Source organism: Diceros bicornis, chromosome 10 (assembly GCF_020826845.1).
Source record: "Diceros bicornis minor isolate mBicDic1 chromosome 10, mDicBic1.mat.cur, whole genome shotgun sequence".
Taxonomy (NCBI): Eukaryota; Metazoa; Chordata; class Mammalia; order Perissodactyla; family Rhinocerotidae; genus Diceros; species Diceros bicornis.
The window spans coordinates 1,172,672-1,188,981 of record NC_080749.1 but is presented as its reverse complement, the minus strand read 5'-3'; the positions used below and the strand labels follow the sequence as shown (position 1 = coordinate 1,188,981).

The 16,310-nt window shown below is 45.3% G+C and overlaps 1 protein-coding gene across 23 annotated transcripts in view; it reads left to right on the top strand.

Annotated features, from left to right (window-relative positions):
* The window catches only part of LOC131410571 (ral-GDS-related protein-like), a 221,444-nt gene that overhangs the window by 103,799 nt on the left and 101,335 nt on the right, over nucleotides 1-16,310 (top strand). For 10 of the 23 annotated variants that reach the window (XR_009221312.1, XR_009221309.1, XR_009221302.1 and 7 more), the window contains 3 exons: nucleotides 9,066-9,187; nucleotides 9,345-9,482; nucleotides 10,225-10,629. The exons of 1 other annotated variant lie outside the window; for it this stretch is intronic. Coding sequence is in view for 10 of the 22 variants with exons in the window: in XM_058548684.1 (XP_058404667.1) it covers nucleotides 425-495; nucleotides 1,579-1,806 (299 nt within the window). In the remaining 12 variants the exon portion in view is untranslated. Of the gene's footprint in view, nucleotides 1-424; nucleotides 785-1,578; nucleotides 1,828-1,964; nucleotides 2,082-2,502; nucleotides 2,913-9,065; nucleotides 9,188-9,344; nucleotides 9,483-10,224; nucleotides 10,630-16,310 lie in introns of those variants that run through there. 12 more of the 23 variants (XM_058548684.1, XM_058548683.1, XM_058548680.1 and 9 more) reach the window with 8 other exon arrangements.

The window sequence follows — 16,310 nt, the reverse complement described above, 5'->3', positions numbered from 1 at the left end:
GGGAAATGGAGGTATGGTGATTGTGTGGTGATTGTGTGGTGCAGGCCTCACAGGGTGGTAATGAGGTAAGAGGGAGGAAAGGAATGTGGGAGCTTTCTGCCTGCTCCACCTGGAGGGGTGAGGGCCAGAACAATGATGACAGTCATGCGACAGTGAGTCCTCAGGATAACCTGTGAGGTAGCTGGAGTTCTCACACTTTCCAGATGAGGAAACAGGCTCGGGGAGGCCAGGCCAAAAGCCCGAGCTCACACCCAGAGTGAGAGTTGGAGCTGGGCTTGTTCTGGAATCACAAGACCTTGCAGGGTGGAGTGGCATTGGTGCCAGTTCACTCGAGTCAGATGTTCAGGGTCAGAGGCCAGTGGTGCTCAAGAGAAATGGGGTGAGGGGAGTATGGTCTCGCTGACACTGTCCTCGACTCTGGCAGGAGGGGCCCTCCACGTTTGCCCCCCGGAGGGCAACCCCCAGAGAGTGCAGGAGAAGCAGCAGCAGCAGCAGGTGAGTGTGCCTGTGGAGGAGGGGCTCTGCCCTCCCAGCCGGAGGCCTCAAATCAAGAGAGGAGGTCCCTTCCTCCTGGTGCCACAGTGTCTGAATCCCCCAGTAGAAGTGACCAGGAGGGGGGCCTGGAAGAGCTGGTGTAGGATGGATTTGTTGTGGTGAGGGCCAGGGACCACATACCCTGTGATTTGCCAGAAGCCGGCCCTGGGAGGTGAGGAGGAGGAGTGTGGTGTTCTTGGGGTGTGAAGGGAGGAAGAATTGAGGGGAGGCTGCTAAGGGTCCTAGGCTGCTCCCCATGGGAACCCTGGGGTGGGCCAGGAGGCTGAGGGTGAGGACTTTTCAGGGGAGGGTCTGCAGGGGGCCGACTTGAGAGCAAGGGCTCATCCCACCCGCACCCCGATGTCACAGGGTGTTGTCCCCTATCTTGGCACTTTCCTCGGTGAACTGCTGATGCTGCACCTGGCGATGGGTGATTATCTCGAAGTGGATAAATCTGAGGACCAAGCAGGAAGGACCAGGATCCTCAGCCTGGGGATGCGTGAGCCCCCGCACTGAGCTCTGAGCTCTCAGCACTTGGCACATCTCCTCTCGTGAGAGCCTCACAGCCGCCCCTGGGAGCTGGGGCATCAGACCCATCTTAGGGATGAGTGAACAGAGGCTCCGCCTGAGACATCCATTCTCGTTCCTCAGGCTGGGGAAGCTCAGAGCTGCCTGATGGCACAGCTGCGTGAGGTTTTATCTGAGCTGGACTCTGCCTGTCCCTCCCATGCTGCCCGTGGAGGGAGAGAGCAGTCGCCCTCCCCCAAGTCAGGCAGCACATAAGTGGCTGAGCAGTCCCCTCTGTCTGAGGCCTCAGCCTCCAAGTCTGTCATCAGAGAGGGTTGTGCTGCCAGGTCCCTCAGCCTCCCCCCATGTCCTACTAGTCTGGAGCCCAGAGCCCATCCTAGGTCCAAGTCCTGTTTTCTCTGCATGCCCCGCCCCCTCTGGGGACCTGGCAGTAGTGCCACATGAGAAGGGCAGGGCATAGGGGGCTAGTCAGGCTAGGGGGCTCTGTCTGATGGACTCTGGCTGTCTGCCTTCCAGGGGAATGAGATCAACCTTGAGAAGAGGACTGAGGAGCAGCTGTGGCACTCCTTGCAGGGGAGGGGAAGGAGGTGGAAATCAGAGACCCTTTGGGGAGAACAGTTTCTGGCTCCACCCCTTGTATCTTACATTGAGTGGAAGATTTTGGTAGAAGTCGAGACCCATCCAGTTGGCGCGTGGGTTGAAGGGAGGATGGCATCAAGGAAAACTTCTTGGAGGAGGGGCTGATTATTCCCATTCTGAGAACAGGTAGAGCCTGGATGGAACTGGAGGGAAGGAGCGTTCCCAGGACTGGTCCCCTGCCCCACTCCTCACCCCCCACAAGGCCCCTGCAACATCCCCCAACCAGGCCCTGTCTGCATCCTCTCCTTCCCTCTGGTCCCGAGAACACCGAGTCATGAGGGAGATCCTGCTGCTCCAGGTCGCTGCAAAGAATTATAAAAAGACCCCAAGGAGTGATTTGGGGCCTGGTTCCAGGACATGGAGCTGCTCAACGAGAATGAGTGAGGCCGGGCAGGAGTTGGGTGAGGGCAGGGGTGGATTCTCCCTGTTGGCCAGTCCAGAGAGCCTGTCTCCGTGGCCCCCTGGTCAGCCCCAGGCCTTATGGCATGGCAACCTCTGGGACACCCAGACTCCAGCTGCTGAGGTTTCTTTTGACCAAATTTTAGGAGCTTTTAGTTTTCCAGTTGAATCTCTGGAATTGCATCAGCTCTAAGTGGGGAAACCAATGTAAAAAGATCAAAACGTGCATGTGGAGAGGACAAGGCCCGAGGAAGATCATTTGAAAATGGACTAAAGGCAGGCAGGACTTTCCCTCCTGAGACCCCTCTAGGGGCTCCATGTTCACCCCTGACCTAGATTTGAATTCTGCTGGGATCCTTGTACAGGCCTCTGAATTCCTTTTCCTGCTTGATTTGTATCCAGGAGGAACGATTTCTGATGCAGCTTTTAAGGCTACTGCTGGGCCTTGTTACATAAACATGACTGCTCCCTGTGAACTAGGATTTTCAGCACCCCTGCCTTCCTTATGCAATTCCCTTTAGGACAGAAATTCCCTAGAAGGCCCCCAGCCTCCTCCCTGGCTTGGCCTGATGGATCCCGAGTGAGCTCTACTTTGCCAGGATAAGGGACCATAATCCTGGCCAGTCAGTGACCCCACATTGTCCCTTGCTGTCCAAGGTGACTTCTGAGCTCGTGTCCTTCTGAGGTCCAAGGTCTTGGGCAATCCTCCAGTTTACACACTCAGTGTTGGTGTTCTGAACTCGTCCAAATGGCATAATTGGGCCCAAGTCATTAAAGTGTGTCACCCCTGGGTGGCTGTGTTTTTTTCCCCAGTCTTGTGCTGTGGTTACATTACAACCAGCTGCTGGGGTGTGAACCCTGTTTGGAGCTTTGAAATATGAGGCATGACAGGGGTGTTGGGAGGTCCAGCGGGGAATGCCACGGAACTGATGATCCATGGTCGTGCATGAACACAGCCTTACCAATTAAAATACTGAAATGTTTCCATCTGGTGGTGAATAGACACTGCTCTGAGCTCACACCAAGAACCCGACCCATGACTAACAGCTTTCAAAGGGTTACCAAGTGGCATTTTGAACCTCTTCCCTTGGGAACACCCTGTAAGACAAGGGCCAGATGAATCGATTGGCACTTGTGTGTTATCGCCTCCTTTCTGATGGCTGCAAGTGTCACCCAGACACACAGGCTGGACTCTGCCAGGGAAGCCTTCTCAGGACAGCCAGAAGCTGATGATGAATACTGGTTCCCGGCATCCCAGGCCCTTCCTGACACAGCACAGCCACCCAGGAAAGTGATTTGGTAATGGAAAGACTGGGAAGGCCGTACTTTCCCTCCAAAGAGAAAGAGAAGTGCCAACAGTGAAAGCTTGATCCCTCAAATAGACAATTAAATCCCAACAAGCAGTGGGTTCTTGTCAGATTACTGATGCTGAAAAGGCCTCTTTTGATAATAGCACGATCCCCCAGCTGCCATGTCCATCTTCATGAATCAAATTTCCAACACATATGGATCTAAAAAACTGAGGGAAATCTGGTATTTCCTTAGATGCAACACTGAATTAGCATGCAACAAAGAACATAAAAATGGAGACCTAGAAGTAAATACCTAATTTGAGTACATAGATATCAAAGGGCTTTTGAAACAATATTTTGGAATCTATTGGAATATTACACAAAAAGAATAATCCACTTTTAGTACGTTTTACTGTGACTGTGAGGGGAAAAACTGAATCATCCCCTTGACGTTGGTAACTCGCTGCTGACTTGAAAGTAAAAATAAATGATGTACATAGTAAAAGAAAATGAGAGAACCGCATGAAAAAAGAAGATCTTTCTCTCCTCACCTGAAACTCAACCTCTCACCTCAGAAAGAAACCGCTGTCTATATTTTCTATGTCACACAGCAGAGTTTAATAAAAGAAACGTATTGGTATGTTTTAAAGTTTCAAGAGCTCAAAGCAAGGAAACATTAGGGACGCAACCATGAGACCTCACTGAGGTGCCTGCTCCATTTCATCTGCTGTCAGGACGTCCTTCTTGGCTCCTCGTTTTCTCTGCCTCGCTAGCAAGTCTGTCCGCCATCAGTGCTACCACCAGTCTCTCTCCTGTGCTCTTCACTGCCCTTTCCTCTTTCCTGATACCTTCCACAGTCACCAGAAATTGTTGGCAGTGGAACTGTGGAATGCCCAGATCAGCTCCTGGAATCATCTCTGCCAAATCTGAAGACCCGCAGGAGTGGGCATGGGACCTGGAGTGCAGACCACCTGCGAGCACACCTGGCAGGGATTCACCTGTGTGACTAGGTGCAAGTTTTTGCAACGCTTTGGCAAGATTGAAAGGACTTACCAGTAGTCCTGCACTGCTGCAGGCCTGGAGTCCTCGCGGTCTCTCGGGCCAGCAGACCTGGTGGGGCTGGTCCAAGGTGTCCTCCCAGAGACCCGTCACTGCTAGGATGGGATGGGATTCTAGTAACCGGCCCCTTGACTATGTCACTGGACATCCTAAAAGGGATGGAGATGCTTAAACCAGGCTTTGGTTTGGACTGGTTCCCACAGTCACGCTGCTTCCTCTGTGAAGACATGACTATCCTTCTTTTCCTCTTACCCTACAAAAATAAATCATGATATTGGGTCAAATGACAAAGGATGCCTGCCATTTTAGGACAATTATCCTGGCTGTTTTGTACTTCCACCCTGCCTCTATCGTCTGGGGATCTGACCTGTGTCCTGGGATGTCATCAGGCAGATTTGCATCTAGAACAGAAAGCTCCAGGTCAAAACTCAAGGCTACTCCAGATCATTTCTCTCCCTCCATCCTGTTAACACCCCCTCCTTATTTGAGTGTGTTTCTATTCCTTTCTTGTCCTTGTCACTCTCAACTGTACAAGTCCTGGCACTCCATCTCAGGACAGTGGGTCCCCAATCTTTTACTAAATCCCAAATCCCACCATTTCTGTGTTTTCTGACTACTCATTTGCTTAATCCATTGACCACTCGGTGTTCATAGAAGTGAAATCAATAATGACATTGTCAACCAGCCCTTGTTAGCGACTTACTCCCACATGCCAGATGTTCACATAATCCAAATGGTTATGTTCAAAGTAAATAATTCAGAAAACATATTCACTTACCACAAATTCCTGATATCTAATACTTTTATTCAAACACTCATACAGTGGATACCTGTGCCTCAAGATAAGAAGTAATGCCAGATCACCAATCCTCACCTTAATTTCCTCCTACCCCTATCAATCCTGGATTCCATGGACTATGATCTCAATAATTTCCTTGGAATAATAAAAAATTCCTTACCACTTAGTTATGTTGTAAACCTCCAAACCCAGAAGATCCCGATTATCTGCCATGCCGCAGCTACTGCTGGTCTTATAACAAGCTGAAGAAAAAGCACAAAACATGATCTTTTGGTACCACTGTAAATACAAAACCATCTGCATCAACTGGGAAGCACTCATAATGCCTGAAAATTTTGTTCTCTTTTTTTGTGTTGGGTCAATAACAAAAAGAAAAATCAATTAAAAAGTGGACACGGGGGCTGGCCCCATGGCTTAGCGGTTAAGTGCGCACGCTCTGCTACTGGTGGCCCGGGTTCGGATGCCGGGCGCGCACCAACGCACCGCTTCTCTGGCCATGCTGAGGCCGCGTCCCACATACAGCAACTAGAAGGATGTGCAGCTATGACATACAACTATCTACTGGGGCTTTGGGGGAAAAATAAATAAATAAATAAAATTAAAGGCAAAAAAAAAAAATTGGCAAAGGACCATAATAGACTTTTTCCAATGAAGACATACTAGTCGCCAATAGGTGTATGAAAAGGTGTTTGGCATCACTAATCAGGGAATGCAAATCAAAACCACAATGAGCTATCACTTCACACCTGTTAAGATGGCGATTATCAAAACAACTAAAGGTGGCAAATGTTGGTGAGGATGTGGAGAAAAGAAACCCTTGTGGGAATGTAAACTAGTACAGCCATTATGGAAAACAGTATGGAGATTCCTCCAAAAAGGAAAACTAGCACATGATCCAACAATCCCACTTCTAGTATATACCCACAGGAATTGAAATCAGGGTCTCAGCGAGATACCTGCACTCTAATGTTCATTGCAGCTAATTTACAATAGCTAAGACACGGAAGTAACCTAAATGTCACTGATGGATGAAAGGATAAAAAAATGGAATATTAGTCAACCTTGAAAAAAGAAGCAACTCCTGCCATTTTTGACAACATGGATGGACCTGGAAGACATTAGGCTAAGTGAAATAAGGCAGACAGAGAAAGGCAAATACTCACTTATATGTGGAATCTAAAATAGTTAAACTCATACAAGCAGAGGTTAGAATAGTGGTTGCCAGGGGTTGGGAGGATGGAGAATTTGGGAGCTGATGGTCAAAGGATACAAAGTTTTAGTTATCAAGATAAATAAGTTCTGGAGATGTAGGCTACGACATAGTGCCTACAGGTAACAAGACTGTATTGCATACATCACATTTGCTAATAGAGTAGATATTAAGAGATCTTACCACAGAATAATAGTAATAAAGGAGGTGAGAGAAAACTTTGGGAGGTGATGGATATGTTTGTGGCCTTGATGGTGGTGACAGTCTCAAGGGTGTATACTTATGTCCTAATTCATCAAGCTGTGTATGGAAAAGTATGACATCATCGTTGATTCTTCTGCATCTTGAAATACGCCGTGTCCTCATCACATGAGAAAATTTTGTAACTATATATGGGGACAGATGTTAACTGGGCTTATTGTGCTGATCATTTCGACATATACTCAAACATTGAATCATTAAGTTGTACCCCTGAAACTAATATAATGTTGTATGTCAACTTTACCTCAATTAAAAAAACACAACAGACAAAATGATTTGAATATTGTAAAGGAGTTCAGTGAATCCTTGAAACTGCCCCACTCCTATATGGGAGTTACAGGAAGCAGAGAGGATGAAGGAAGATGGAAGAAAGTTGTACAAAAGAGTATTCAAATTAAAATCATTTGAGTTGCTATCAGCTCCTTGTGGCAGAGTTGTGTGAGCCCTGTTCTTCTTTCACATTTATCCTGGAAAAGCATACTTTCAGATCCAACCCATAATAGTTCATCATTTGCTCTAATACGAAAATCTCAACTTAATAAATAAAACCAAAACCATCCCTTATGTATGAATAAAGTTAGTGAACTTTACAGAGAAAAGAGCATATTTGCACAATCTCAATAAAGGAAACAGAAGAACTGAATGATGATCGAGTCTCAGTGAAGCTTATCTTTGAAAGCCAGTGAAGCCAGGATATCTTTTCAAGGATGTGTGTAGAGCTGTCAGCCTTGGAAGATAGAAATAGTGGCCTCCTCTAGAGCAAAGGACAGGCTTGCTTACTGCCCAATATAATAGAAATAACACCCCTCCCTGGGGCAAAGGTCAGCAGACTTCCTGCCCATTATCAAAGATTTGAGTTCCTTAAGCTCTGAGTTCTTGCAACCCTCTGCATGTCACCTGGCCCACTGTGTATCACCCTGTAGGAAGTGGGATTTAGTGAACTGGTGCAAATGTTGATACTCTGGCCACTAGTATTGTTGTGTCATTAAGTCCTTTGTCTCTGACCCATGGGTCTAGTTTCTTTTGCCAGCATCTATAAGACCATGGTAAGCTGACTTATTAGCTTGCAGATAAGGTAAAATATCATACCTTTCACGGTTCCTGACAAGCCCTTAATGTAACTAGTACTCTTAGGAACAGAGAGCTATCCAGAACAATATGTATGAATATTCTTCATCGAAGACTTCATGCAACCAAAACTTTAATAAGTCTCTCTGATCTCTTTTATTTCTACCCCAAGTAGAAGGAGAGGCACCAAACTATTACAGACCTAGGGCTTGTGCAAGCCACCTGGAGACCTAGTGATCAGAAACTTCCCATGGGGAGCAAAGACAGATGGGCATATTTCCAAAATGGACACATATGCCTCCTTATCATCCAAAAGACAGTACATTATCTTAATTTATGATGATTTCATTCACTAAAATCTTGTGATGGGCCAAAGATGCACATCTAAGAAGAGTGAGACACATGGCAGTTGTAAGCAGATTAACACATTTGGTGAATATCAAACACTGAACTAAACAGTGTTCTAATCTATTATAAGGTACAACAAATTTAATTAGGTCAATTAAATGATCTTTAATGGTATGCCTGATTATTACTCTGCAATAATAAACAAGAAACTCATGTAAATAACTATAATTGGTCTTACTTTAAAATATAATAGTCAAGACTGTTTGAGATAAGCTGGAGAGAAGGAAGGGGAGAAATAGATAAAAGTTAGCTGCTCTGAAGCCACTCTCAAGACCCCTGGATCTACATGTAACCCAGGAGATCGAGGCAGATGGCTGTGTGCCTAGATCCTCCTGCACTGTGCTTCTCAGGGATGTCACGGAGTTGAAGCAGCTTCCTAAATCATGTTTACACGTCCATGTGTACAATACCCCTGACCATGGGGAAGAAACACCATTCAATCATCCTTTACACCCCTCTAATTAACAATTAGATTTCAGAATCATTGTATCATTACATGATAATTTATTCTTCAAACCTGTAGGATGCCAAGCTAAAAGAAAATCAAATTTCAATGGCTTCTTTTCTTTGAAGGACCAAGATGTTCTTTCACACTTGGAATCCGGATTAGAGGATAAATCCATCAAATCAATGGAAACAAGTTATGAAATGGACAGAGGGATATTTCATTCATATATACACAGTTTGTACTGTGGCAAAAATAGAGTTATATTTTAAAAAATTAGAATTTCTTGAAATTTTAGAGATTTTAAAGACTTTGTTCTGCTTATACTCCCTTTGGTTTACCAAATCAAACTCACTCTTTAATGGGCATTTCTAGCATTGAGTGCTAATAACAGCAGCTTTTTTAAATTCTTATTTTTCCCAGGTCAAACACCAAGGGTAGAGGTCATCAAAAGATCAAGTCTAATCTACCTACGGGTGTGGCAGCCTTAACTATGGATGTTCAAGCCAGACATTGCCAGAAGAACTACATCTCTTCACCCATAGGTGAGTTTTTACTAGTAATCACAGAAACTTAGGGATATCAAAGGAAATTTTTTATTAAGAACCCAAGTTATAGATTCCTCTCTTAGGTTCATTACTTTGAATTTTTGACTCAAATCATATATATCGATTGGACCATGTTCAATTCTATGATCTTTAGAAGATGCAACCTACAGCTGAAGAGAAACAGATACAACACCAATATCTTATCCTCTCTGAAGCCAAACTGAGAGCCCCTGGAGTCAGAAGTTTCCAAGAAAAGAAAAAGTCATCCATCTTCGGAAGAGAGACAGTAGAGGTTAGCCAAACATTCAACTTTAAATTGTTAACATGACTTGTTAGAATGTGATGGAGCACACCTTCTAAGTTTCATGATTTTTCTCCAGAATATTGAGATGGATGACCTTGAAGTCCAGTTTCCCCATAAATGTATTTATTCCATGATAAAATTAATTTCCCTATAATTACCATGAAAATGTTACGTCATAGTCTCTGACTAAAAGGAAACAAAGCAAATTGAGCAGTTGAATAACAGTGTAATTAATTCCATACAAGGATCTTTACTGCAGTGTTATGTATAATAGTGAAACTGGATGTAATCCCATTTCTATCAAAGAAGAAGTAAACAGATTATGGTATTCCTGTTCTTTGGAATACCTCTAAAACATCTAAAATGGTAAGTTAGAATGATGTGCACTGATAAGGGGAGACGTCTATGATATATGATTTGGGAAACAGCAAATTGCAAAACGATGTAGTTATATAATTTATGTTAAAATACTTTATGTGTATTTATAAATTCATAGGAAATTTCCAGAAGAATAAACCCCACCCTGTTAACAATAGTGGCTTCTGAGTAGGGGAGTGAGTTTCAGGGAAGGGGATGAAAGGGGTGGGTTTCACTTTATATAGATCTGTGTACTTTGACTTTTTTTACAATATGTATTTCTTTCATAATTAGAAAAATGAGTGATGTAACCATTTGGTGCAGGGCAACAGTAGTATGTTCACCAGTCTCTGTACTGTATGTTACTGCACAGCACGGACTGTAGGAGAAAGCCCAGAGGAGCAATGAAGACAAAGAAGACATGACACCTGCAAAAAGTCAGTGGAGTATTTCTACGTAACAAACCTTCCAGGTGAGTGACGGTCAGTATCTTCCACTGATCCAGCTCTCACAATAAACCTAGAACATGCCCAAGGTAAGCTGGAGGACTACGCCCCACTAGTCCATTCCCTGCCCAGGGCCTGTTTGTGCAGGGTGACTGCATTCAAGCAGACAATGGACTCAGGATGGAGCATGTGCCTTTGGGGAGGCTGGTAGAGAGGGACAAAGTGGAACACCAGCTAAGTGCACACACCTGAGAGGTGGAGTTCCAGGAGGAGACTCAAAATGTACCAAGAAACTGCGTGAAGGGAGCTACTCGACCTCTCTGAGCCTCAGTTTCCCCCCCTGTAAAATGGGGATGACAGGCCTACTTCACAGACCTGTTGGGGAAGATACATAAAAGTGCCTGTGACAGCCAGTGTCCATATTATTAACAAAGCCGTCTCCGACTTCAGAATAATCAATGAAAAGAATAATGTTGATGAGACCAAAGACGAGATGCTCAGCTTCATAACAGCCCCAGCAGCATGAGAGTGAGAGGAGCTCCGAGTAAGCAAGGTTCTTCACAGCTCCACTAGAGAGGATGAACATGGGCTACACCAGGATAAGTGGCTGTTGTACAGTGACTCGTGTAGTGAGGGTGGGTCCCTAAAGACACTGAAATCCAGTTACACACAGTGGCTCCTAGGAAACAACTAAAAGCAATCAACGCAGCAGATAGGAATCGGAAGGGGGCGAGCAGAGGAGGGTCAGAGCCACAAAATCTGAAGGAAGACACTGAACCACGATGAGTTCCCAGCTCTGTCAACAGCTGCTGTGGTGGCACCAGGAGATCAAACGTCTGAGACAGCCATTGTGGGGACTGCTGGGAGCAGAGTGTTCACTGCGGCCACACCCCAACAGCAGTACATCGGAGCACACACACCCTGAGACTTTCCTCTCCATTAATCCTTGTTTAAAGATGATGAGGGCCGGCCCCGTGGCTTAGCAGTTAAGTGCATGCGCTCTGCTGCTGGCGGCCTGGGTTCAGATCCTGGGCGCGCACCAATATGCTGCTTCTCCGGCCATGCTGAGGCCGCGTCCCACGTACAACAACTAGAAGGATATGCAGCTATGACATACAACTATCCACTGGGGCTTTGGGGGGAAAAAATAAATAAATAAAATCTAAAAAAAAAAAAAAAAGACTTAAAAAAAATAAGATGATCAATATCCTCATGTTACAATGTCTCTTTCCAACCCTTGTGGACGAGTGTAATCAGAACCCCCTGAAGAAGGCACAGGCCAGAATAGGATGGAACACTGGGGCCTGGGGGAGTCGCACTGCACCTGACCACACAGACTATCACCCGGGCCTATTGAACACAAGAGAAGAACCCAAGGATGTGGTCTAATGAGAATTCCCCATCTTGCCACATTCAGAGACACTACAGAGTTTCTCTTCCATTCTTTACAAAAATGTTAAAGAATTCATGTGTCATTAATTCATAAAGGGGCAAATTCTTGACAAAGTGACAGGGTCTAGATTCCATGACCAGGTTTTTCAGATGTTTTGATAATATCCCACATTCTGGAATCAGAAATGTAACCTATTGGGATGTGTAATATAAACAAGGACTTTTTTTCATGTAGATCAACGCCCAGATTTTTAGAGATGACATAAATCATGAAAGCTGCTAACCATTCTTCCACAAGTTTCAATAAGACTTTTAAGTTAATTTACCAATCTCAGGAAAAAAGAATTTGGCAATTCAAGTTTTTTGTTTCTGCATTCAAGCGTACAGTACAGGCAAGAGAATGAGCAGAAAAAAATTAACAAGAAGGTCTTGTGCCTGCCCGGTGGCTTAGCGGTTAAGTGTGCGTGCTCTGCTATTGGTGGCCCAGGTTCGGATCCCGGGCACACACTGATGCACTGCTTGTCCGGCCATGCTGAGGCCACGTCCCACATACAGCAACTAGAAGGATGTGCAACTATGACATACAACTATCTACTGAGGCTTTGGGGAAAAAAAAGGAGGAGGATTGGCAATAGATGTTAGCTCAGAGCCGGTCTTCCTCAGCAAAAAGAGGAGGATTAGCATGGATGTTAACTCAGGGCTGATCTTCCTCACAAAACAAAAGAAAAAAACAAGGTCTTGGTTGCATTTCATCTTTTGCAAATAAGCAGGATATTTTATGCTCTGTTCCTTTCAATACTCTAAACAATTTTTATAGAATATGGTACATCTGACTATCCCTAGGCGTGTTTATCCTGGAAACTTGCCAGAATCCAAAGCAGAGATGTTAAAGCTGATGGGTTTCAAATGCTGCCCAAGTACTGTCTACCTTGAACATCCCTCTCCCAAAGATGGACCACCAGTCTCTTCCTGAGGGATCAGAGTCATCACCCGTGTCCCTGAGAGACTGGCCACTCAGGCCTGAGCTGAGATTAGGCTATCAATCTAAATGGCAAAATGCTTAAGCTATTCTCATCTTAAGGATGCTGTTTCAGAGGCCCCTGCACTGGAATGGGTTGGTGAAAATGTTCTACTAGATACTTGCCTGGGAATTGGGTTGTTCTCCTCTGCCCTTGGCGGATCCTGGGGAAACCAATGATTAACCTCACGGATGCCTCAACTTCCACTTCTGTGAAAAAGGCAAGCAACAGCCACTGTTACCACCCTGCAAAGCTCTCAAGTTGTGCTTGCAAGAGGGGACACAGGGCGAATTTCTCCCAAAAGCTAATGAAATGATGGCACTTTGGCTGGAGAAGGCAGATGGCAGCAGGCAGAGGAAAGTTTCTGGGATGTCAAACCAGTTCCCATAAGCACTTTAGAGAAGCACCTGGCACTGGACTAAGTAGGAGGCTGTGGAAAGACCCACAGATATGCAGGTGGGAGGAGGAATCAAGCAACGGACGGAGGCGATGTGGAATAAACATGAGTCCGGCTTCAATTTTGGACAAAAGCAGTTGCATGATGCAGGCCCGCGGCTGCCAATGCAGCCGCTACACCCTCCTAACTCCTTGGTCCCTCTCATCCTGTCACATCCCTCTGAGACTCAGTCCCCGTGGAGCAGGTGCAGGACCACAGGGCAGAGCACACCTCCTTGCTCTTCCCCTCAGGGCTAGGCACCGCCCCGTGCCCAGAGCATCCAGGGAGTTGTAGTCCTGTAGTCCTGCAAGCTCCCAGCCTGGAGCGGTTGAGAGACAAAAGCTCCCAGCATTCAGAGCTAGGGGCCCCAACTCCCTCCTTGTCCCTCCACCCCTGGGCCCCACTCCTCTCCTTGTCCACCCCACCCTCTATCATGCCTCTTCTCTCTACCACGCCCACCCTCCATGCCCTGCCCAACGCCTGGAGTATGCGCAGTGTGGTTGGGCTGCATCCCTTGAGGCCGGGACTCAGTAGGGGTGGGGCTCACCAGCCTGGCTGTTGCTGAGGATGCTTGCAGCCCTCGTGGAAGCTCCCTGGCCAGTACTTGAAATGTAAATTCAATATCTAAAATGGAAATACCGGGTGACTGGGATCCTGGAATTTGCCTTTTCAAGGCCACTTGTCCTACTATCCCCTCCATCCCTCCAGGCTGCCATGATCCTCCCTTTGGACTCCATGGTCAGGGTCATTGAAGAGATCCTCCCTTTGGACCCCGCCTGCCTGAAGGGCCTATACCTTGGTCAGGCATCTTAGAAGGACTGCTGTGAGCCATGTCATAAAAAGGAGAAAACATCACAGTGGACAGCCCCAATTCCTGCATATACAGATGGGAAAATTAGGTGCACTGGTAAGTGACTCCTAAGCCGCTTCTGGGGACCACACGCAAGCCCCTTCTCCGACGCTGCACACAGGCCTTGTTCACTGGACTTCCTTGGCCTCATTAACACAGGCAACAGCACTGAAACTTCCCGTTGTTCCTTCCCACAATGTCAGGGAAGTTTGTGTAGGAAGGTAATATGCAATTTCTGCTCTACTATAGGGCTGGCTCCTTGGGAACCAGTTTTAATATCTCTTTTTAAATATATCCACAGAATCACAAAATAATTAAACAAAATAATTTGTTGCTCTTGGGGGTAATAGCGATAATTCTCTTGAGTCGTTTTTCCATTTAGCTTCTCTGACTGACTCCAAATACTACAGCACCACACCCTTCTAGACTGGTGGATGTGCAGCTCCACTTCTTTGCAAGGAGGACACGCAATAGCAGAATATCCATGGCCCAACTTTCTGGAGCATCAGTATTACTGCAAGATTTGGAAGAAGCTAAGTTAGGTCATTTCCAGGGTAAGGAATTAAAAACTTAAAACTAAGATGAGGTGGGAAAGTCATATACCGTTAATAGTTGTCAGTAATCTGTGCCTGAAATGTCAGACTTTCTCTGAGAAAGAACTCTGAGACTCTACTTCCCATTGTTTTAAATAGGAAAAATTAGAAGACATAGCAAATCTATCGAAAAATCCTACCAATTTCCTAAGTCACGTTATGGCACCTAGACATAAGTTATGAACATCATTGCTCCTCGTTTTCTTCCTCATTCAACCCAGTCCCACAGGTCTTGAGTGCATGCTGTGATCACTGCACTGTGCTAGATGTCAAGGCCTTGGTGAGCATCATTGTGGGGGTGGACGTTGATGGAAAAAGATTGCATCATAAAAATTCAAAGCCATGCCACTTACCAAATTGAGGCAAAAATGGAAAGATCTAGGATGCCAAGGAAGGGTGAGGGCATTAACAGATACTTGGGAGTATTAAAATCCATCTGATGATGTCATGAGTGAACGTGTTCCACTTTAAAACAAAACACTGCTGTTGTTCTCAGATATTGAGTTAGTATCTTTGTGCAAATATGCAGGATTTAAAGTGTTTATTGATGTATAACATGCATACAGAAATATATGCAGAGGTCATCCGTGTAAACCTTAAATAATTATTACAAAGTGAACACACTTGTGTGACCAAGAACTAGCACCAGCTTCATTCAGGCCCCGACAATCCCTTTCTCCCCCCTTCCTCCCCAAAGGTAACCAATATCTTACCAGCAAACACTGTATATCGAGTTTGTCTTCTTATACAAGTGTTTTATTACAGGAAAATTTAAACAATATACAAAATAAACAAAATAGCATAGTAGGCCCGTCACCCAGCTTCAACAACTACTAATCATCTGCCTTTTATGTTTTATCCAGACTCCATCCCATTCTCACCTCACTGTATTATTCTTTTAGTCCTTTTTGTATGTGTTGGGGGGTAAGATGTACACACACTGAAAGGCACAAATCTCAATCGTACAGTTTTGGCAAATAAACATGCCCATATAACCTTCACTCCTTTAAGAATAAAGCATTTCCATCACTCCCAGAAAACTCTTTCCTGTTCCTTCCCAGGTAATTTTTTCCTTCCCCCGAGGCAACCACTGTTCTGGTTTTTTCACCATAGGTTCGTCTTGGCAGAAATCAGCCCACGTGTATTGTTTTCTGTCCAGCTTGCCTCCCTCGGCACGAGGTAGATGAGACTCACCCAGCACGTGTGTGTCAGCATTTGCTCCTCAGCACGGCTGAGGGCGTTCTGCTCTGTGGATGCCCCAAAGTGGGCTCGTCTTCCTCCTGGGGACGTGCAGGTCATCTCCTGTGAACATTCTTGTACAAACACTTTTTGTATGCTGTTTAATTCCTTTATTAACATTTAAGTGACACACCTTTGCAGTTTTTAGTGGTTGATCCAGATTACAATATGCATCTTTAACATATCACAGCTGTCCTAGACTTAATAGTGCACCAGTTTAAGCAACGTAAAATATGGAAGCCTTGCTACAGAACAGTTCCATTTACCTCTGTCTGTCCTTTGTGCTATGTTGTGATAAATTTTACATCTACCCATGTTATAAATCCCACAATACAGTGTTATGATTTTTCTTTAAATAGTCATAGGTCTTTTAAAGAAGTTAAGAGAAAAATGTTTAGTATTGGGAGGGAAATGTTTTGAGGATCTGCAAATGTACTGTTTCTTCTCTAAGTTTCACTCACAGTTTTTGCATTCATCAGTCAGT